Source organism: Nothobranchius furzeri, chromosome 18 (genome assembly GCF_043380555.1).
Source record: "Nothobranchius furzeri strain GRZ-AD chromosome 18, NfurGRZ-RIMD1, whole genome shotgun sequence".
Taxonomy (NCBI): domain Eukaryota; kingdom Metazoa; phylum Chordata; class Actinopteri; order Cyprinodontiformes; family Nothobranchiidae; genus Nothobranchius; species Nothobranchius furzeri.
In genome coordinates, this window is record NC_091758.1 from 36,489,767 (window position 1) to 36,513,450 (window position 23,684).

Consider the following 23,684-nt stretch of genomic DNA (forward strand, 5'->3'; position numbering starts at 1 on the left):
GGTAGACATGTCTCTGTTCTGTGTTTTTGGACTGCTGCCTGTGTTGTACTTTATTTCAGAGGAAATGGGAACAAACTAAGTTACTTCTTGAAAATGGAAGTTTCATTCTGAAGAGGATGCTGTTTGCATATAGGCTTTTAGGGCTTAAAGCAGAGAGAAGTGAGAGATTGTGATTTATTTTTGAAAGATCATTTATCTAATCAGGGTGATGTCCTGCTCCATGTGGAAAAGTTTTAGCGTCTCAGTAAACGTGGAGAAGGAGACCGACAGGCGGATTGGTGCTGCGTCTGCAGTGATGCAGGCATTGTACCGAGCTGTCATGGTAAAGAGAGCTGAGCTGAAAGGCAAAGCTCTCAGTTTAGAGGTTGAGCTACGTTCCAACTAGGAATGGGCAGTATGACCTCAAATCTATATCGTATAATATTTTGAAGCACGTGCGGTAACATTCTTTAATTCTGTTTATACGTGTCGACGTGTTTTGGAACAATCTCACCAGATTAATTGCAGCATTACAAATCATTTTAAAAAGCATAGAATACCATTTAAAACTTATTTAAAAAAATACAATGCATCTTAAATAATTTTATGTTGTTAGGATTCTTTTTACAGACAATGCACCACAAAGATAACATAAACATGAATAACATTTCTTCCTGCTTTCCTGATATATTTATTCATTTTTCATGTTGCTATGCTTGTGCGTGATTTTGCAGCTGAGCTGACGGAGAAGTATAAATCAGGCTTTAGAGTTTCCCCTGGAGGAGCTGGCCCAAGTGACCGGGAAGAGGGAAGCCAGGGCCTCTCTGCTTAGGATGCTGCCCCCGTAATCTGACCCAGAATAAGCAAAAGAAAAAGGATGGATGGATTTAAATAATAGTATTTCTGCACTAAAAGCGAGGATATTTCAAAGCAATATTCATTAAAACCCTCATTGTGGGAAGCACGTCTCTACAAAACAAGTAAAAGGTGAAAGACTAAACTAGTAGCAGGCCTAAGAACTGTCTACAGAAGCTGAACAGTGTTTTAAAGTAGAGCTGGATGAAATGGCCTAAAACCAATATCACTGTTTATTGAGGAGTTCACCTCGATTATGAAAAACAGACGATAACTACATTTATGTGCAAAATCAAATGTCCAGTAGATGGGTTTGTCAGGTGTGTTACATGGAGTCACGTGGTCAAGCGACTCGAGGTGGTACAGCCTAAAGTGACATGAACATCGCCAACCTACACACGTCTTTTCTTTATTTTAAATTATCATTGAATTTATTGGCACGGACAAAATGATATCGGTTAGTCAGCAGTTTAGATAACGATACATTTTAATAATATCACCCAGCCCTGTTTTAAAGTATTTTATTCTGAAAGATATACAACACATCTCAACAAATGTGACTCGTTCATGACTTCTTTTTTTTATGATCTATATTTTCAACTTTTTGAATTTTGTGACTCGTCTTCTAGCTCAGGGGTGAGCAAATTCGGACCTCAAGGGAAGCTAATCAGCATGTTTAAGTTGTTTCCCTGCTTCAGCTCACTTGACTCACCTGCTCTCACCAAGTCCTTTAGGAGCCTGTTAATCAGCTGCTGATTAAAGTCAGGTGTGTCGTAGCAGGGGAAATAACCAAAACATGCTGGAAAGCAGCCCTAGAGGACCAAGATTGCCCACCCCTGTTCAAGCTCTATAAATACCATTTTGTCATTCTTTTCATTTTTTAAAGGTGACATTTTGTTCACATTAGGCCTCAGTGGTTATAATGTTGTGGCATAAAGGTGTTTAGTACAGTCTGGTAACCATGATGGTAACATTACATAAAAAGCCTCTGGTTGTTTGTCAAATACCAAATTATATCTGATTGTTTAGTCCTAAACTCTCTACTGTTAATGCTAAAAGTGCATTATGGGATGTTTTTCTTGTTCATCAAGCAAGCTACTTTTTGAAAATAAACGATCCAAAGGTCCAATCCCCTTTGCCCCAAGCCGTGCCCCCAGAATACAGAAATTAACAATTCTTGTTTGCGACCGTTCGGCTTTATGCTTTTGACCTACTGTTGGCACCTTTTCAGCCATTATTCTTAACCATATAAGAACTTGGTGTGTGTGTGTGTGTGTGTGTGTGTGTGTGTGTGTGTGTGTGTGTGTGTGTGTGTGTGTGTGTGTGTTCATGGTGAATAACAAAAACGTTTTCTTGGTTTATTCATATCTTCAAAGTCACAACAGCTCAGTGCCACGAACAATCTGGGAAAACCTCTGCCGGAACCTCCTCAGGCTCTCTCGCTCTCACACGTGCGCGCACGCACGCACTCACACACACACACACACACACACACACACACACACACACACACACACACACGTTAGGCACCAGACAGCTCTGCCAGCCAACAGGACAGGCTGGGTTCACAGCAAACAGGTCTGTCAGTTAAAACATTCCCAATACGAACAGATATATAGATTATGTGCAGAGGAGGAGGGACAGTCAGAGGCCAGTTTGATAGATGGATTAGGATCAATTTGTTCAGAATGGGACATTCTCTGTTATTTGAAGATGTTTTACCAGGAGTGTACATTTCAGAGGTGATTTTATTTATATATATATATATATATATATATTATATATAATTTTTTTATTTCATTTATTTATTTTGACAGTACATTTAATTTAATGGTTGCCATTGGTATGTGAAGAGCATTCAAAGCAAAATAGCAAAACATGTTACAGAACATCAACTCCTGCACCATAAAGTTTCTGCTGGTGCTTTCACACATGTGAAACATTTCTTCAAACTGAAGCGATCCTTCTGTGGTACAGCCACAGCATTCACTTAGTTTACATCCACAATACGTCAGATTTGCTTTTAAACAGATTTATTTTCTCTGTTTGGGCCACCCTTCTACACACATGCATTTCATATAACTTTTGGTGAAGATAAACCGATTTTAAAAACATTTGTGGAGATTATTTTGTTGATGCAAGATATTACTGAAATTCATAAATTATGAGGTAGTGCATTGGGAATAGTTTTATCAGAATATTGTGGATAAAGATATTTCTATAAATGAAGAAAAACATGGATGGATGGATATTTTTATTTGAAGCAGCTCCTATAGTGAGCAGAACCAGGTGACATCCCCGGCTGCTGATCTAGCATGATGTCATTAATTATTTCACAGGTTATTTGCGCAGCTATGAGTGTCACACTCATACAGACAAGTGTTGTGTTTAACTGTTGATGCTCCGTGTTTTTATTTCCGCAGCGAGCCTAAAAACCTCACCTCACACCGCCCAGAGTTTCTTCTTTAAGACTCTTATTAAATAACGAGCTTTCTCCGTGCCGTATTTTTCGTTGAAGGATGAAAACTTTACATCAATTGTCCCAGGGAAAAAGTTCAGCAGACGTGTTTGTTTACATTTTTGCTGCTGCATGCCTGCACAGTGTGAGGGAAGGGAGGGAGGGGCGACGCGATGCTCCGCTCAGGGTCTCTACCATCAACATATATAGGTCTCTACAGACTCCACAGTAGCAGCGACAGCCAGCTGGTTTGATCCACTCTGAAAGGCCTTGTTCAGAATTTGCAGCTCACATTTTTTAAACGAAGATCAGGTGCATGCAGCCATCATGCGTCACTCAATACAGCGTCCGTGCAGAAACTTGCCTAGGAACTTTTATCCGCTGCACTTAAATCAAGTCACGCAAATAAAAATTCATTGTTTAATGGAAAAATTAAATCAAAACTGTACGCAAGTGGTCCGAACCAAACAGGCCAAACCGAAGCGGTTCAACGTCTCCACATGAACCGTTACACCCCTAGTTATTACCGGTGTGAATGCTGGTTAGCGTTGTTTTTGTTTCTCATTTATTTGTTTGTTGGGTTTCATTGTTCTACTGCATTCTGTTCATCCAAATGTAATTTTTTTTTAAATCTCACTAAAAATCCCTGAAAATTTTGCAGAATCACATAGAAATTATATTGTAAGAAGAACTCAGTTATGCTAAATGATTGACAAAATTAGTTTTTGGTTGTTTAGGTTGTCCCAGATTTGAAGGAGAAGAAGAAAATATCATTTCTATAGCGCCTCTCAAGATAAAAATCACGAGGTGCTTCACAAAAACAAAAAATGTAAAAATCTAAAAAAAGAATTTAGAAAATGGTTAGAAATATCTCTAAAATGAGCAAAAATAGACAGTTGTGATTAAACAAATGTTAAAGAGAGAGTGAACAGGAAAGAGGGAAATCAGTGGATCCTGAGGAAGGTGGAATAGGTGGGGAGAGCAGAATAAAGAGAGAGTGGTGAAGAAGGTCATACAAAAGCCAGCTTGAACAAGTGAGTCTTCAGCTGCTTTTTGAAGGAGACCACTGAGTCCACTGATCTCAGGCTCAAGGGGAGAGAGTTCCAGAGTCTGGGGGCCACAGCAGCAAATGATCTGTCACCTTTGAGCTTTAGCCTGGTGCTGCACAACCAGTAGGCTTTGATCACTGGACCTCAAGGACCTGCTGGGGGTGTAGGGACTAAGAAGATCACCAATGTAAGATGGTGCTTGTCCATGTAAGGCCCTATAGACCAGAACCAGGATCTTGAAATGAACCCTGAAGTTGACTGGCAGCCAGTGAAGCTGGAGGAGAAGCGGGGTGATGTGGGTGTGTTTGGAGGACTTGGTCAGAAGCCGAGCACAGGCGTTCTGAACCACCTGTAAATGGTTCAGGGAGGTTCTGCTCAGACACGTGAAAAGAGAGTTACGGTAGTCTGAGCGTGAGGAGATGAAGGTGTGGAGAACTGTCTCAAGTTCAGAGCGAGACAGAATGGGACTCAGCTTAGCAATGTTCCTGAGATAGAAGAAGGAAGAGCGAACAAAAGAACTGACATGAGAATCCAGGGTGAGAGCTGGGTCAAAGATCACGCCAAGATTCCTTACGGAAGGTTTGGTGTGAGAAGCAAGCTGACCAAGAGAGTCTCTGACTTTGGGAACCAGGTTGTCTGAGGCACAGATGAGGATCTCAGTCTTATCTTTATTGAGCTGTAGAAAGCTCCCAGCCATCCAAGCAGGTGTGTAACAGCTGCAGCTTAGACATCTCATGGGGCTTAAAGGAGATGTTCAGCTGGATGTCATCTGCGTAAAGATGGTAGGAGGGTGAGGTGCCTGCCACATGGACCCAAGGGATAAACCATCAACCCTGCTCAATGGTCAACTTTCCTCGCGGGGTCACCCATAAAGACACTGGGAGGGTTAAAGGCTGTGGTAATCTGTCAAATGTGTAATAATTGATGGGGAGATCATATACGTAGGAAAATATCTCATATCACTGCTTTTGTAAGATGCATCAATGAAGCAATGTAGAAAATATTGTATGTTTAACAGGTAATAACAGGTTATTTGCATGATTGCATGGATATGCAAATTAGGCCGTAGTAGTCATTTAGCATGTTGGCTCACTTGCTGCTAAGCTACAGTGTTTTAGACTTTTGCTAATTTGAACATATATTTTGATCCACAACAGCACCTGCAACTCAGGGCTTTGTCCTAATACCTTCTCTGTAGACAAGTATTTGTTAGATGTAGTTGGAGTAAGAACAAATGTTTTAATGTTGCTTAAAGGCCGGTGAGCTGAGAGCTCTTCATGTAGGAACTCGTAGTTCCTGGTGAAAAAAGGTTCCATCTTTAGTGAAATGACGTCTCATTTCTTGGATTGTTTGTTCTTTGCACGTTGTAGCTCCCTACTTGACATTTTTCTTATCCTTTACTCCAGTTTGTGTCTGATTCAGGACTTTGTTTTTGTTTGCTGGTCTTATTGTAGAAAGGTGTTGTCTGCAATGTTTTATATGGTAAATAATAATTGTATATTAGCTCACAGGGTTTTTGGGTGTAATATATTGCCAGTGCAAAGAAGCTCAGTGTTAATTATTAACACTAGGGGTTCAACAGTTCACGGGGGAGTCTTGAGCCATTTCGGTTCGGTCCGCTTGTGTACTGTTTCGGTTTATTTTTTCTGCACATATCTGTATAAGCGTGACACTCATAGCTGCGCAAGTAACCTCTGAAATAATTAATAACGTCATGCTAGATCAGCAGCCTGTGATGTCACCTGGTTCTGCTCACTGAAGGAGCCGCTTTAGATTAAATAAATAAATATAATAATATTATACTGAACATTAATCCCAACAGAGCTCTTAAAATCACTGAACAGAAACGAATATGATTTTAGCGCACGCCGTTACACCCCTAATTAATACTATTAATAATTACAGAGAAACTCGGCAGGTTTTTGTCATGTGTTTTGTTTTTCTCTTTCACCAGCACATATTCATTGCTAAAGGTAGTCCGTTTTGATACATCTGGGTTAATTTCCATTATTTTTAATTCACATTTTTTTTACATGGGAAAAGTATAGCATTGATTTCATGACTACTAAAAGCTTTCCTTAAGCGTAGAGATCGACTGAAGTGGGTTTTTCTACAGTCGATACTGATGCTGATGTGTAGAGGACATGGTTATCAAAATAAGGTTTTCCACCTTGGATGCTAAAATCTCTAATAACAACAGCCAGGGTATCTGCAGGTCCCTAAAAAGTCTTAAATTTGCTTTTCCAAATTTAAGGCCTTAAAAATCCTTAAAAATGACAAATAATCCTTAAATAGTTTCCAAAAGTCTTAAATTACCAAAGACCCAATAAACAAGATTATTTTATTTCTATAAAATTTTCGTGAATTTCTAGTTAGTGTTCAGCATTTTTTGTGTATGGTATTGGCGTAAGCGGAACCATACACGTTCGGTTGGTTGTGAAAGGGGGCTATTTTTAGATGAGCATGTTAAGCTAGTGGGAGTTTGCGCCATGGGGAAGTGCAACATTAATGGTAATTGGATGGCTAATGCCACGTTCACAACGTGGTTAGCTCCGGTTCCAGGCAGTAGCTGGAAATTATAGCTTAAATTTAGGCCTAGTCCACACGTAGCCGGGGTTTTTTAAAAACGAATATCCGCCCCTCCAAAAACTTGCATCCACACCACCGCGTTTTAAAAACAAACTCTGTCCACGTGTACCCGGATAAATACGTTGTTAAGGACATGCCAGACCTGTAGGCGGCAGTACTTCCCCCGTTCTTAACCTCATCCTTCGTTTGTGGTCTTCCGCAAGGAGCAGTAATTCCACTTGCAAAAACAAACAAGCAGAAAGCGCTTGGACAATTGATGGATCGGGTAGTGACAGAGCGCAGCTCTGAGGGCTTCCATGATGCCGGCTAGTGTAAACACAGGTCGCACACGTGATGTCAGCTTTTTTTTTGTCACGGAAAGTGACGTTGCGGACCTTAAAACTCCGGTTTTGTCCGTCCACACGCAGACACCCAAAACGGAGAAAACGCAGATCTTCACTTTGGCCGGAGTTTTTAAAAAGATCCGTTTTCGTGTGAAAAAACTCCGTTTTCGTGTGGATGACAGGCCAAAACGTAGAAAAATATCAACGTTTTGGCAGATCCCTGGCTACGTGTGGACAGGGCCTTAATAAAAAAAATAGCTTAAATTTGGTCCAACTGGCCTTAAAAAAGGTCTTAAAAAGTCTTAAATTCGGCTCCCTTAAACCTGCAGATACCCCGATTCTGAACCTCATCAGTTCTTAAACAATTAATTTAGCAAAGTCTTGACTCATAATTTTGTGCACTGCTCAGTATTTAAAACGTACATTAAACTAAACTTTATCAAATAAATCTGTAAACTGCACAGTAATTAAATGTGCAAACAATTAATAAAAAAGTCAGTTAACTCTTTCTCTGCCAGCCGTTTCCTGATCGGTAAAGCCCTTCGCTGCCAGCGTTTCTCACTGTTTTTACAGTTTTTTTTAAGAGTGACAGAACGTTGCGTGCTAGGATGATGTCGACGCCAAAACAACTAAAACAAAGTGGAGACTCACCTCTTCACATCAGGAAGAATCTGCACGTTTCCAGCTTTATCCGTTCTTTCATAATCCGTTGTCGAATTGTGATCGGCAGAAGCTTTTCCGGTTCGCGCCTTACTTTTTTTTACATCAGTGGCCCAAAACGATCTCCTAACGCATGGATTTTCTGCTTCCTGATCACGTGACGTGTGACATATGCGGATGACGATCGGGTTGAGAGCTGAGAAGTTTGTTCTCACGGTGCGGGGGCTCGTCCGACGCCCACACAGTAAATAAATGCAAATGTAGTCGTCATTGGCAGTGAACGGTTGAATTTAAAATGGCGACTTTAGTCGTCAGTGGCAGTGAATGAGTTAACAATAATGTTTTAGAGCATTTAATATGCAGATGTTTTTCAGTAAATTCATTTAAATAAAGTTCTGCATTAGCACTGGACAGGCCACAGATGTACCTGACTTTTGATTGGCTTCAAAAAAGGAGTTTATTGGCTGATGCCAGTACATCAAAAACTGTTAAATATTGTCCAGATATATTAGTCTTTTCCAACTTAGGACTTAACCTTATCTGCTACAAAATATTTTTAGAAATACACATTTTTGCATTTGCTTCCCTTTAACATTGACAGCTGGGTAGATGTGAATTATTGTGCCAAAATTTTTAGCTTATTAATGCTGTAAATATGTTTAGCATCACCCACCGCACTTGTTTATTCTCAAAAATATGAGGACAAGATGGAGACTGAATAGTTTTGTAATTATTTGTGATGTCCTTTAGTCGTTTATACTTCTATGACATTTTGATTGTGCAGTTTGTATAAATGCATACTTCCTTAGCAGATCACTTTCTGTACTTTGACTCCACCTACTGGATGTAGAACTGAAAATAGTAGAAAACATGGATTCAACAGGAGTCTTATTACACCAAATCTAATCATGTCATTAATGAGTAAAACCTGAGCCGTTATATCTGGTTCAGTATATTTATTGAATGACATCACATCTTCAGAAAGATTGTTGTCTGCCTGTTTTTATGTTGCAGTGAGTTGTGGTCCATCCTTGTAAATTATCTGATTATGTTCAGATTTTGTGTATTGCAACAATCCTAAATCACACATTGAGGTGTGGATGTGATGATGAACATTGTTCTCTCTCAGGTGTTCTGTGCAGCTTGTTGTGACTTATTTCAAAGACAAACTTGATACATTTTCTCCAAAGTATTGTTTCACCTCACGCCCCTCTTGTGCCAGTTTACTCAAGGATTGACTGTAACAACTTTCTGACATTCTAGAATAAAATCAGAAATATCAGGGCAAGTTTTTCACCCCTATCTACTTCCTACCCTCCCATCCAACCACCTTCCTGCCGATCTTGGTCTGTCTTTACTCCTGTAGATTTCCAGTACATTTGCCTCATTCAGAAACACATGAAACCAACCTCATGCCCTGCTGATTTTATTCATACTACCTTATTCATCAGTATGTTTGACCAAATCGGCCCATGCATTGTAGATTTTATTAATTTATCTCTAAAATCTGGCTCTATACCATCTGTTTTCAAACATTGAACCTATCCTTAAAGAAACACAAACAAATTTGGACTCATCTCAGCCTAAAAATTACAGACCCTTTTCTAAATTACAATTTATCTCTAAAATATTAGAAAAGGTTGTGACAGATCAACTGATTACTTTTCTGGAACTACACAACAGTTTTGACAAATTCCAATCTGGTAATTGTAAAAAGCATTCAACAGAAACAGCTTTGCTTAAAGTTTCCAGTGACATCATGATGGTTGCAGACAACGGGGAGTTCACAGTGTTAGTATTGTTAGATCTTTCTGCAGCTTTTGACACTGTTGATCACATCATCTTAATTAACAGACTTGGTGACTCGGTGGGGATCTCTGGAACTGTTCTAGACTGGTTTAGATCGTACCTTTCTAACAGAAGTTACAGTGTCTGTATAAACCAAATCATGTCAGATTCTACCGATCTGTTCTGTCGGGTACCCCAAGGCTCTGTTTTGGTCCACTGTTGTTTCTACTGTACATACACCCCCTTGGACAGAAAATTGATTCTTTTCATAATGTCTTATCACCTATATGCAGATGATATTCAGCTGCACTGCTCCTTTAAGTTTTCTGCGCTCTACAAACAGTCTGAATTACTAGAGTGTCTATCAGCTATCATCAGCTGACTAGAAGATAACTTCCTTCAGTTAAACTCTGAAAATCTGATCATTGTCCCTGAGAGCATGGTTCCCCTAATTAGTCAAAAAACCTGGTCATTTATCATCCGCCGTCAAGACAAACTTAAGGAATTTGGGTGATGTTTTTGACCAATCAATGTCTCTTGAAGGCCACTCAAAAACATTGGTCCGAAACTGTTTTTATAACTTATGTTTATGTATTTAGCAGACGCTTTTGTCCAAAGCGACTTACAAATGATAATTGGCATGTTGCCCTTGAGGCTAACAACAACAATAACCACCACAACTTGACATCAAACATGGAGAGTAGGGAACAAGGAGTGGACAGTAGAGAGGGGGGACGGGTGCAGGGAGGGTGCTAGTTTAGAAGATGCTCTCTGAAGAGCAGGGTCTTCAGGAGTTTCTTGAAAATTGAAAAGGAAGCCCCTGTTCTGGTAGTGCTTGGAAGGTCATTCCACATTTGTGGAATGATGTATGAGCAGAGTCTGGATTGTCCTGAGTGTGGTGTAGGCACTGCTAGCCGACGATCCTGTGATGACCGGAGCGGCCGGGCCGAGACGTAAACCTTTGCAAGAGGATTCAGGTAGATGGGAGCCGTACCATCTTGGACTTTGTATGCTAGTGTTAGCAATTTAAATTTGATGCGTGCTGGAGGCGGTAGCCAGTGGAGCTCAATGAACAGAGGGGTGACGTGTGCTCTTTTTGGCTGATTGAAGACCAGACGCACCACTGCGTTCTGGACCATTTGAAGAAGTCTCACAGTACAGCCTGGAAGACCAGTTAGAAGGGCATTGCAGTAATCGAGGCGGGAGATGACAGTAGATTGCACCAGGAGCTGGGTGGCATGTTGTGTTAGGTATGGTCTGATCTTTCGTATGTTATACAGCGCAAAGCGGCGTGAACGAGCAACAGAGGCAACATGATCTTTAAAGGTCATGTGTTCATCAATCACAACACCCAGATTTCGAACTGCCTTTGAAGGAGCCAGAAATAGGAAGTCATTTTGGATTGAGATATTGTGCTGTATGGATGGTTTTGCTGGGATGACAAGTAGTTCAGTTTTAGAAAGGTTGAGTTGGAGATGGTGGGATTTCATCCATTTTGATATGTCAGAGAGACAGTTTGATATTCGTGCAGAGACAGTGTGGTCGTCCGGTGGAAATGACCGATAGATCTGGGTGTCGTCTGCATAGCGGTGGTAGGAGAAGCCATGTGATCGAATGATCTCACCCAGTGAGGTGGTGTATATGGCAAAGAGAAGAGGTCCTAGTACAGAGCCCTAGGGGACTCCTGTGTTAAGATGGTGCACGGTAGATGATTGTCTAAGCCAAGATACACCGAATGATCGTCCTGAGAGGTACGATTCAAACCAGGCGTGTGCTTTCTCTGTGATGCCCATGCTAGAGTGTGGACAAAAGGAAGCCATGGTTGACAGTGTCTAATGCAGCCGATAAGTCGAGCAGGATAAGCACTGAGGATTTGGCAGTCGCTCTAGCTTCTTTTAAGGAACTTAACAAATATCTCCAAACTGCAAAGGTTGGTGTGAAATCATGAACTTGAAATGGTTATCTGTGCCTTTTTCACCTCCCGTCTAGATTACTGTAACACACTTTTCACCTTCAGTTGTTCCAGAATTCTGCAAAGAGGCTCCTAACCTGAGCAAGCCGAAGAGCACACATCACTCCTATTCTAATGTCTCTGCACTGGTTACCCATAAACTTAAGAGTTCATTTTAGAATCCTGGCTAGAACTTTCAGGGCTCTACATGGTCAAGCTCCTCCCTGTATTATTGAACAGTTAAAGCCTTATGCTCCAACCCGAGCCCTCAGGTCCACACACCAGAGCCTTCTAGAAGTTCCAATGACCAGATATAAAAGTCAAGGTGATCGATCCTTCCAGCACCCCAACTTTTGAATGATCTTACATCACCCTTATGTAGCATTAACGTAATGACTTTATTTTTTCTGATGTTAATCTGTCTGTTTTGAGATCATCATAATTTTATGACTTAATGTGTTATTTTGTTTTGATCTATGTGAAGCACTTTGTGACTCTATATCTGTGATAAGTGCTATATAAATAAAATTTACGTAGTTACTCACAAAGTACAATAGGTTTCAAAAAGTTCTGTAACTCGCCGCATCATGAAGTCATACTCGTTTCTGGAGGGCCTGTTGGAGTCCAGGGATGTGTGAAAGGGCACAATGAGCAACAGATGGGACAAAATTCTGCAATAAGGCATATGGTGTATTTCAGCTTCATGGTGCTGTTTTGATATTGTCAGGTTTTTTTATACTAATAAAGTGGTCTGTTGTTTATGTGTGTCTTTAACCGTAAAGATATGAAAGTTCCCTTCATCTACAGATGGTTAATAAAAAAGTTTATTTTTATAAGAAGGTAAAGTGGGTCGTGAGAATGACTCAACTCATCTAATTTACTGAGATTGTCTCAAATTGTAAGATTTTTTAGTCCTAACTTGTAAAAAACAAAAAGGCAAAACTTTTTGGTAGTTACTTTCAAATTTTTTTAAACTCAATAAATCACATAAACACAAATTACACTAGAATGGAAATAAGTAAAAGAAATCTGCCAGTTCAGTTCCAGTTAAAGTTAAAAGTCTCACTGGTTGTCACATTAGCGCATGGAATTAGAGCTGCAGCTGTGGCCGCGCTTAGGAACTATTTGGTGGTTTAACCCCCAATCCAACACATTTAAGCTGAGTGTCAAGCAGGGAGGCATTGGGTCCCATTTTTAAAGTCTTTAGTAAGACCTGACCGGGATTTGAACCCCGATCTCCCAGTCCCAGGGCAAACACTCTTGCCACTAGGCCACTGAGCTGGTTACAGTTACACACACAATTTGTTTTTAATTTACAGTTTTATTTTTTCAATGATTTCATTTTTTTTATTATAGCTAAGAAGAAACATTTCTGTTCAACGTTCTGGGTTCAGGTTTTATTTAAACTTTATCTTTTGCATTGTCGATATTTGTTTTGCAAATATTGTCTATGCTCTTTCTATTTCCTATTTATTTGGTGACTTCTGGACCATTTTTTTTGTCTGGAATACAATTTTCCTTGAATGAAATGTTTTAGTAATTCATAAATCCAACACTAGATACATTCTTTGTTTGAAACTAAAGCTTCGTGTTCTCCCAAAGAACCTGTTTTTCCTTTGATGTTGTGTTTTCTTTTTTTGTCAGCTGTTAGATTAGAGCCTTAAATGACCTAAAATTTATGTTTCTTCTTACAGTTCTACAAGCATGTTGTCCAAAGTGTGGAGAAGTTTATTCAAAAAGTAAGTTTGTATTCAGAGTTTACATTAAACTACTTTATGGATAGTGTTTAATAATTATTATCAAAAAATGAAGGAAATTGATACATTTTCTCTTTAAATCTTTATCAGAAGTCTAACTATTTCACCCAACATAGTTTTTCAGGTCAGAATGTTTTTGAAGGTCTCGTTCACTGAAAAACTCTGTAATATTTGTCCTTTTTGAAATATTAGCTGAGTTATGTATGCATGTTAAATGTGAACATTTCTTCATCCTCTGTAGCTTGTATTAGCCGCAGAAAGGAAATGAAGGAGGAAAGAGCAGGTCCGAAAAAGCCAGTCTCTTCTATGTCCGAGAAAATTAGCATTCATGGCTCCGCCAACCTTGGCTCGCAGTCGCTCATGACTATATTAACTTTGCAGCTTTGAAAGAGCAGAGCGTGTCTCAGCTAGTAGAAGCTAGCCATTAGCATTAACAGCCCCACTACATGGTGGAACACGTTCAGGCTTGTGGTATTTGTGGAGATTAAAAGAGCAGTGTTGAATTTTTTTTCCCAAGAAAGAAGAGCGAACAAAGACAATAGAAGAGTTGTTTTGCTGTTAGCCAATCGGGGGTGTTACATTTGCATATCATGAATATTAATGAGCAAGACTCCAAATCCTGCCATTTTATTCCGACTTACTTCTCTTACAAACGTATACCCACTGAAACAGGAGTGTGAAAACTGCTCACAAGGCACTGAGACAACAGCAGATTTATTGGGGGGAAAAGTGAACTGCACCTTTAAATAATAAATACCTTTATGATCTGAAACTACAGCCATGTGTTTCCCCCACAGTGCAAGCCAGAATACAAGGTTCCTGGGCTGTATGTTATCGACTCCATAGTCAGACAGTCACGCCACCAATTTGGCACAGAGAAGGATGTTTTTGCACCTCGCTTCAGCAAAAACATCATTGCAACCTTCCAGTACCTCTACCGCTGCCCACCAGATGATAAGGTCAGACAGCTGTAAATGTTTTCTTTTTTCATTTCTTTTATGGTTTTTTTCACAGTTGCCATCTTATTTTTGTGTGTGTTTATTCAGAGTAAAATTGTGCGAGTCCTGAACCTGTGGCAGAAGAACGCCGTCTTCAAGAGTGACATCATTCAGCCTCTATTGGACATGGCTGCTGGGATTCCTCCTCCCAGCTCTACACCCGTTCTGCCCAGCACTGCCGCTCCAATCAATAACACTACACCTGGTAAACACAAAGCAGACTGAAACACAGGTTGTGGAGTGTGGTTGATTGCGTCTGTCATGTTAAATTTATTGTTCTGTTTGTTTAGGCACTCCAGCTACACCTGCTACTCCAGCAAACATTGTCCAGGGTCTGCCTGACTGGGCTTCCCAGATAACAAACACAGATACAGTTGCTGCTGTCGCACAAATCTTACAGAGTCCTCAGGGACAGCAGGTTGGTGGGCAGGCCTGGAATTGCTTTAAAATAACTACATGTTCTTGTTTGCCTCTGATTGGCCTTTACAGTTTGCATTAATATTTTTGTTGATTCATGAGAAATACTTTGTGTTGTCACCAGCTACAGCAGCTGGTACAGAGTCTGCAGATGCAGCAGCAGAAGCCCCAGCCGTCCCTGCTGCAGGCTTTGGATGCTGGCCTGGTGGTGCAGTTGCAAGCTTTGACGGCTCAACTTACCGCTGCAGCCACTGCCAACAGCCTCAACCCTCTCGAACAAAGGGTCTCTTCTTTTAATAAGGTAACACTTTGGTCACCTCTTATTAGTGTTTTACCCTAATGCAAAATTTCTTACTTTGATCGGCTTTTGTTTGCTGTAGAAACTTCTGGGTCCTTTCGAGTTTGGAAATGATTCAGAACGCAGCGAAGAACCAAAGAAGGAATCTTCAACATCTCAGTTGTAAGTTAGTAATGCCCTAAAGTTCTTGCTGCTTCTGTGTCAGACACTTCCACTAAATGCTAGAGCCTAATCAAGCTTCTGACCACCTTTTAGGCCCATGGTGTCAGAACCCATTAACAGCTCACTCTTCCATCAACTGGCTGAGCAGCTGCAGCAGCAAAACCTGGAACAGTTTCAGAAGCAGCTGCTGGAGCATCAGCAGAAGGTAAAACACAAAAACAAACAGCATTTACTGTGCAGTGGTCCCCTAGGAATTTTTCCAGCTGTGTTGGGGCAGGGGATTATGACACGTCTCACCTTTATGTTGCTGTTGTTTTATTAGACGCACTCCACTTTGAACTGCACCAATCCAGCGACTGCTGCATTTTAATAACTAGTATTAAAGGTGAATACACCAATATTTGCACAAGAATAATTTCTGTTTTAAACTCTCAGTGACACACTTTGCAGGGGGGATTGGCATTTAATTTTTCTTGGCGTCTGGGAAAACATCTCCTTCTGCCCCCTTTATTCTGGTCCAAGATCATTACTGGGCTGGCCCTGTTAAACACGTTCTACACCCCTGCTTAGTAGACTTAATGAAGTATTTTTAAGCCAGTATAAAAATGACTGAAACACAAATTTACATATTTGGCATTATTGACCAATATCTTTGATTTAATTTATTTGTTAAGAACATCAAGATGCGTTACAGTGAACATTATAATAAAGTACATTTTTCTAGTGCAGAGAGGAGACGACCCATAGAAACACTGATTTGATCTCATTTCAGAGAAAAATAGAACAGGTCAGATTTATCTAATAAATAAAATTACTAACATAAACGCAGGAATCTGTTTCTTTGCTTCATTGTTCTGGTGCTGAAAATATCACTAATGCGGATCAAAGGAGATACACAGATGAATGCACCTCTTATTTATTATTTGGAAATTAGTGGGTGTGGTTTACATCAATACATTATTTTAAATCTGAAATTGATATGGATTGATCAGAAGTTGTTTATTTATAAACTTGTTTATTTGAAAACTATTTACAGAGCAGCCTCAGAAATAGGGTTGTCACGGTAACCGGTATAGCGGTAAACCCCGGTAAAAAAGTTGACAATAAAAATAACCGTCCAGTTTTTAAAAAACTATATTATCTCGGTGGGTTTACCGTGGCCGCGGTTTCGGCGCGATGACCCTTACCAGCCACCGTCGCTTCAGCTGAAGTTCCCGCGGCGCGCACACGCACTTTTTAGTTTGCAACGGCACCAAAACTTTGAAGCTGAAATAATGGCCGAAGGAGGCGACGGCAGCGCCCAGGACATCCATCCGCCCTCAAAGAAGACTAAATCGGAAGTATGGGCATATTTGGGATTTCTGAAAAATGCTGAGGGACAGTTAATAGAAGACGGCTATCCCGTTTGCAGAACGTGCAGGAAACAAGTGTCTGCAAAAGGTAACACTTCGAATCTAATGGCACATCTGTGTGACCATCACCCATGTCTCTACAGCCAGTGCAAGGTAAGTTAACATTAGCATTTTAGCTTAAATGCATGACGTGAGGACTTTTGGTTGAGGGAGAACGCAACGAGTCACTATATACTGCAGCCGCAGCGTCCTCTGCCAGCATTTAAACCGTGTCACGGACACCCTGTTGCTGGATGAAGCATCTTATTTTTTGATGATGAAGAGAAATACACAATTAGTTCCTTGTCATGGATTTGTTTACTTATTCAATGCCATTTATACTTGAACATTTGGATTTGATTACATAGTGTAGTAGTTATTTTAGTAATTTGTTTAAAGTGGCTATTTGTTTTAAATACATATTTTTTAAGGTTGATTGTACAGTGCTCAAGTCAAGTGTGGACTGGAGTTTTAGATTTTCATTTTGATAATGAAGAAAACAAGTATATGAGAAAACAAGTGGTGTTTCTTTGATTTGTTTACATATTGTTTATGTTTTGAATGTTTGGATTTGTATCATTTAAACCTGCACTGACTACTGTAACATGTTCCAGAAAAATAAGCTATTTGTTCCTTTACTTGTGAAAAGTTGCACTTTTGCTAAGGCTTTGTGTTATTTTAGGTTTAATAAACACTGTTAAACCTTTTCAAAACTATTTCAGTTTGTGTAGAACAGGACTATCAATGCTTTCTGAACATATGCAACACCGTTTAAAAAATACCGCGATAATACCGAAAACCGTGATAATTTTGGTCACAATAACCGTGAGGTTAAATTTTCATACCGTGACAACCCTACTCAGAAATGAGATTAAATATTTTTGATCACAATAGTAAAAGTATTACAGAACACGTTTTCAGTAAAATCAGAACATTAATATTTAAGTGCATGAATTAATGCATCTGAACTCATGCAGTAGGAACTAGGAAATATGAAATACTAGAACCAGACACAACTTACTTTTTTATTTTAATTTAATTAAACAGATTTTTTTTCCTAACGTAGTTGGCATTTTTCCCCACACACAGTGTGTGTGTGTGTGTGTGTGTGTGTGTGTGTGTGTGTGTGTGTGTGTGTGTGTGTGTGTGTGTGTGTGTGTGTGTGTGTGTGTGTGTGTGTGTGTGTGTGTGAGAGAGAGATAGAGAGAGACAGAGGGGTTGGGGGAGTTAAAATAATTTTTAAAAACCCGACCAGAGCAGAGGCAGTGACCAACGCATGCCGTTTTCAGCTCTGTCTTGTCAAATGCACCACGTAAGTTACGAAAAAATTAACTTTAAATATTCAACCGAAAAAGAGGCGAGCTGAAGAAAACCTGGGGAGTACCTTAGAAACGTGAGCAACAATGAAGCAAACACAGAGAGATCCGTTACTGTCTGTGTGTGTGCGTGGGGCAGATCAGAGTTTTGTGTGTAGGGAGGGGCGGGCGCTCCATGTGACTGGCCAGTCACAGAGCGTGAAGGCAGTCAGTTACCCAATGAGGATTTTCCTTCAGCACGATTACAGATATTTACGAGTTTTACTCGTTTCATGCACGTATTCGTCAAAAATGCTTTATCCGCGGCTCATTCCTAGCTGTAACCGCCCTGCCCTGCCTCCTCCTCCTTGCTGCCTGCCAGCTGTGATAACAAGCAACAACAGAGTAGTTCCCTGCTGCTTCTTCGGGAAACAGCGCAAAAAAAAAAATTTATAAAACGGGGTCTTGCAGGCGTTGCGCTGGGATTTCAGCCGTGGCGGGTCGCCACGGCTACGCCTATGTAAGGGAAACACTGCTGTGATAAACATGTCTTCTTTTTTATCTGTACTCTCTGATTTACCTTTGGGTTTCTGTTTAAACATGTGCTGCTGTTGTGTCCACCAGGCAATGAGCATCGAGAGCCAGGATTCAATGTTTGGACAAGAAAACTCAGTTCCAGCTGCTCAAAACTGCAGCCAGCCACAGCTCCCTGAGCCGGAGAACAAGATGGATGACTCTATAGACAACCAGCAGCAGGTACTTGTGGAAACTTTTTATAAGGGATGCACGGTATTGGAAAAAGTTTGCCTGCGATATAAAAAATAATGAAATCTTCAACCAAAGACTTAAATACCACTCTAAGTATTGGTGCACTCCTGTTAAGTTGTTGACAACTAACTCATTGGTGTCTTATATTCCATGAGAGGTGATTAATGTCCTCCAATAAAATAGTCAGTCTACAACAGTGTTGTTTTCGTTAACAAAACAATGACGAATTGTTTTCGTTGACACCCCTTTTTTTTCATAGCGAAAACAAGACGCTGATGAGCTAAAAATAGCTCTTTAGTGACTAAAACATGACAAGGCGAACGGGAGTTTTCGTTAACGAGCCGAGACTAGACAAAAACTGCTCAAAATGCACATTTCTGTCTGTCCCTTTAAAGTTTAATACAGGGTATCTGCAGGTCCTTAAAAAGTCTTAAAAAGCCTTAAATTTGCTTTTCCAAATTTAAGGCCTTAAAAATCCTTAAAAATGACAAATAATCCTTAAATAGTTTCCAAAAGTCTTAAATTACCAAAGACCCAATAAACAAGATTCTTTTATTTCTATAAAATTTTCGTGAATTTCTAGTTAGTGTTCAGCATTTTTTGTGTATGGTATTGGCGTAAGCGTACACGTTTGGTTGGTTGTGAAAGGGGGCTATTTTTAGATGAGCTGGTTAAGCTAGTGGGAGTTTGCACCATGGGGAAGTGCAACATAAATGGTAACTGGATGGCTAATCCCACGTTCACGACGCGGTTAGCACCGGTTCCAGGCAGTAGCTGGAAATTATAGCTTAAATTTAATTTAAAAAATTGCTTAGATTTGGTCCAAGTGGCCTTAAAAAAGGTCTTAAAAAGTCTTAAATTTGGCTCCCTTAAACCTGCAGATACCCTGTAATATAACAGCGCGGCTGTCTGTGTCTCAGGTGAGGCGTAATCTTCTCACAGACCAGCCTCAGCAGCTGAGTGAAGCTGGCTCCCCACCCACATCAGAAAGCACTAACCACTCTATTTGCATGGATTTCTGATGTGGGTTGGAAGTTAACTTTACTCAGCTCGGCTCAGCTCTTCCCTGTCCCGGGAATATGCAGCACTCAGCCGCTCATTGACGCTACTACGAGCGACGACGTTTCCCCAGCGAGAGCAGCCCTGTATGGCGCTCAGCCACTGTAGCCACAGGTGGGAGGGAGATCTTGGAGCGCAGAGCACATTGACACCTGCAGGTTGATGACTTCGCCAGGCTGAAGTCCACCAATCTGAAGGCAGGGGGGTAGGTCGGGTTTTCACAGCATCTGTCTGCATTCCTTCGTGGGGGTGGTTTGTTGTTGGCACCACAAGGCTGCCATGGCGTCAGATTCGGATAACAAGACTTTGTTTGGGTCAGGCAGAGATAATTTTCCTCTCTGCCTTCATGATCATTCAAGTCCTCCAGTGAAGCCAATTTAGGTTTTAAACATCTCCACACCGTCCGGTGACCTTCTCCAAGATGACATCCATTTTGCGCACTAATACCGGTAACGCAACTAAAACATTGTCCAGCTTACGATTCACCTCGAGTAACGTCCCAGTCTGTAAGGTCTCCACACGGACGGTGCTTTCCGTGGGTGCGGGTCGCCCTCCTATCGCTCCTGTCTTCCAAATTTCCAGAAAACCAGATATCCTCCCACTCCAATCAGAAGAAATCCAGTGATCATCAGGCCAAACATCCACACATCTTCGACGGCCTCAGTGGACAGCTGGGAGAGGCATACAATCTTCCACTCTTTCCAGGAATCCATCATATATCCCGCCGGGTGTGTCCCTTGCGGGCAAGTGGGAGCCCCCTGCTCCGTTCTCATCGTTGAAAAAATCTTATCAATCGCGTTGAATGACCAATTAATTAAACCCATTTCTAAAAATTAGGGTTTTTTGGAGAAGTGCAGAGAAGCGCTCTGTGGGCAGACAGGACAAAGAGCCTTTGGAAAAACAGATGAGGGAGCAAGGAGAGAAGCGTCTGCTCTGCGAGTGCCAGAAGAGAGCCATAGAATAAATATAGCCATAAAATAAATGATGTTGGTGAACTCACTCCAGTAGCTCAGAGTACACGTCTGACCTATAAATTCATTTGTTAGAGAATATCACTTTGTTTAATGTTTTGTAAAATTAAAAACAAAAATCGTTGTCGACTAAAACCTTTTTGAGATTTAGTCGACTAAAACTGACTAAAATGCATTTTCGTCGTGAAGACTTAAGCTTGGTTTATGCTTGACGCATTTACTTTCCGCTTGGTGATGCGGCTCGCGGATGGAACGCGCTTCACAACTTGCAGCGTTTATGGTTCATGCGGCTCGTCTCTGCGGTGAGCCAATATTCTCCCAAACTGTAGGGGGCAGCATGGAGCTCTACGGCATGCATCCAACACTAAACCATAGTAGAAGTAAAAATTACTGTGGTTTACAACATGGCATTCCAGCATTTTTTAATAGCGTCCTTGTCTTTTCCGACAGTGTGAGCTATTTCTCTCCAAGAATTATGTTGATCACGGTGATCTCTGAGAGCTGAATCATACAAACGTCTGTATTTACGAACCTCTGCCATACTAGTTCTTGCCAGTCCGCCATGTTTTTCCACGTCCGACCGTCCACGTGGTTAGAAAATTTCCTAGGTGCGTGGTGCGGAAAGTTTGGGCCGTGTGGAGGCGCGGTGGAGGGGCGTGGTTGTTAAAATGATGCAATTTTGCCGCGCGGAGTCGGCTGGACCTCGCGGACGCGTCAAGCATAAACCAAGCTTAAGACTATGACTAAAACTAAGATGCCTGCCAAAAATAACACTGGTCTACAACAATTCTCACGTCCACAATTCAACATAATAAGCCACTGACAACCTTGAAATTTTCCTTCAAATGTGTCTCTTCCTTACGAAGTTTTTATCAGAACCTTCCTCAGCATCATGTGTGTACAATGCAGTGTTGATGCTCAAACTTAGGATCATGCAACTCTACTTTGTACATTATTTGTATGCAAGTGATGCAGGGTGTGATCTCTACCTTTCCCTAAAAATGAACAATAACTTACCCAGGATATGGATTTGGACGAGGGCCCTGATGGAATGGAGGAGGAAATATTTGAAGCGGAAGAGAAGAAGATGTTGAGCCCTCGGTCTAGGACACGTTCCAGGTCACGTTCAAGGTGAGTGTTTTTAATTGTTCTCTCATTTTATTGTGATGATAACCAAAACAAAGCATACATTTGGAAAGTGTTTACTCATATATTTGAGTTTCTTGTTCTCTCTCTCTCTTTTTTTTTTTTTTTCCTCCGGTAGATCGCCCAAACGAAGAAGGTCCAGGTCTCGCTCCGGCTCACGAAAACGTAAGCATCGCAAGCGTTCACGATCTCGCTCCAGAGATCGCAAGAGGAAGACGTCACGGTCGTATTCAAGTGAAAGGCGTGCCCGAGAACATGAAAAAGAGCGGCAGAAGAAGGGATTACCTCCAATACGATCCAGGACTCTAAGTGGTGAGAGGGAGTCACTTTTTAATTTTACATTTTTCAGTCGTTGCCAATGTTTTTACTGATGTTTGTTATCGTTAGTCTGCAGCACAACTCTGTGGGTCGGCCAGGTGGACAAAAAGGCCACTCAGCAAGACCTCACCAATCTGTTTGAAGAGTTTGGTCAGATTGAGTCCATTAATGTAAGCACGCCTCAGCCCTGATTTACCCTTAAGTGTAATTTAAGTATGTTAGTCCATTCTCTGATGATCTGTCTGGTAAAAGGCTTTAAACATTCTCCAGTTTGTGTTATTGTTTAACCTTCCTGTTGTCTGCAGATGATCCCTCCCAGAGGTTGCGCCTACATCTGTATGGTCCACAGACAGGATGCTTACCGTGCCCTCCAGAAGCTTAGTACAGGCTCTTTTAAGATTGGATCCAAGATCATCAAGGTCTCCTTTACCTTTATAATTAAATTTGTTGTAAACTCAATCTCTTTGATGGTTTTTCCTAATTAAAAGTGGCCTTTGACCTCCTGTGGTAAAAGCCTGAATTTCTGGGCACATCCATTTATACTTAAAGGAAAATTGTCTGAAAAGTGTTGTGTTGTAACCTTAGTGTACCTGTCTGGTTTAGATCGCATGGGCTCTGAACAAAGGCGTAAAGCAGGAGTACAAACAGTTTTGGGATGCAGACCTGGGCGTCACCTACATACCCTGGGAGAAGGTCAAGGTAGATGACCTGGACGACTTTGCTGAAGGGGGAATCATCGACCAGGAAACTGTCAATGATGGTAGGCATTTGTGAATTTTCTTTTACATATACGGTCTATTTAAATGGTTGTTTAAATTTGCAAATAAGGAAAAACTATCCTAGCAGACAGTTTCTGGTTTCATCGTTAGAAGATTTGTTTCATGGGTTGTTTTGGGGATATGTGACAAACATTAAGAGCAGATTTTCCTAAAACTTGAGTGTGAATGTTTTTGTTTTTGTTTACAATTGTAGAGTGGGAAACAGCCAAGATCCCTGAACCACCCAAGGAAGCTGTGAGTCAGCCAACAAGCGCTGAAACGACAGTGGTGTCCAACACACAGACTGAGTCCTACAGCCAGCAGGTTACCATGATGCCTGTTCAGGTACTTTAGATATATCTATAACTTCTGTTCTGGAACATGCAGTTTTCTCTCATTGTTTTGATGACATTTGCATTCTTATTCAGCTACCGGTGGCCCAGGCCGTTCCCAGTGCAGTGAGTTTGGTGCCTCCCACCTTTCCAGTTTCGATGAGCATACCTCCACCGGGCTACGGGCCGCCACCTCCGTTCATAAGGCCCAGCTTCAACGCCTCACAGCCTCCACCAGGTAAATCAAATGAAATCAAAGTTTATTTATATAGCACTTTAAAATGACAACTTGTTGACCAAAGTGCTTAACAGAGATAAAAACACATCATAAAAGAACATTAAACTGGCAAGGACAGAATTGA

General features: G+C 40.9%; 1 protein-coding gene across 1 annotated transcript in view; it reads left to right on the plus strand.

Moving 5' to 3' along the window:
- Positions 1–23,684, plus strand: part of LOC107392548 (SR-related CTD-associated factor 8) — a 32,333-nt gene that overhangs the window by 4,395 nt on the left and 4,254 nt on the right. The window contains exons 3-17 of the mRNA XM_015970419.3: positions 13,347–13,391; positions 14,207–14,368; positions 14,456–14,612; positions 14,698–14,825; positions 14,949–15,125; positions 15,205–15,284; positions 15,378–15,489; positions 18,595–18,726; positions 21,790–21,899; positions 22,033–22,226; positions 22,302–22,402; positions 22,538–22,651; positions 22,836–22,992; positions 23,205–23,335; positions 23,419–23,560. Coding sequence (XP_015825905.3) covers positions 13,347–13,391; positions 14,207–14,368; positions 14,456–14,612; positions 14,698–14,825; positions 14,949–15,125; positions 15,205–15,284; positions 15,378–15,489; positions 18,595–18,726; positions 21,790–21,899; positions 22,033–22,226; positions 22,302–22,402; positions 22,538–22,651; positions 22,836–22,992; positions 23,205–23,335; positions 23,419–23,560 — 1,942 coding nt within the window. The remainder of the gene's footprint in view (positions 1–13,346; positions 13,392–14,206; positions 14,369–14,455; positions 14,613–14,697; positions 14,826–14,948; positions 15,126–15,204; positions 15,285–15,377; positions 15,490–18,594; positions 18,727–21,789; positions 21,900–22,032; positions 22,227–22,301; positions 22,403–22,537; positions 22,652–22,835; positions 22,993–23,204; positions 23,336–23,418; positions 23,561–23,684) is intronic.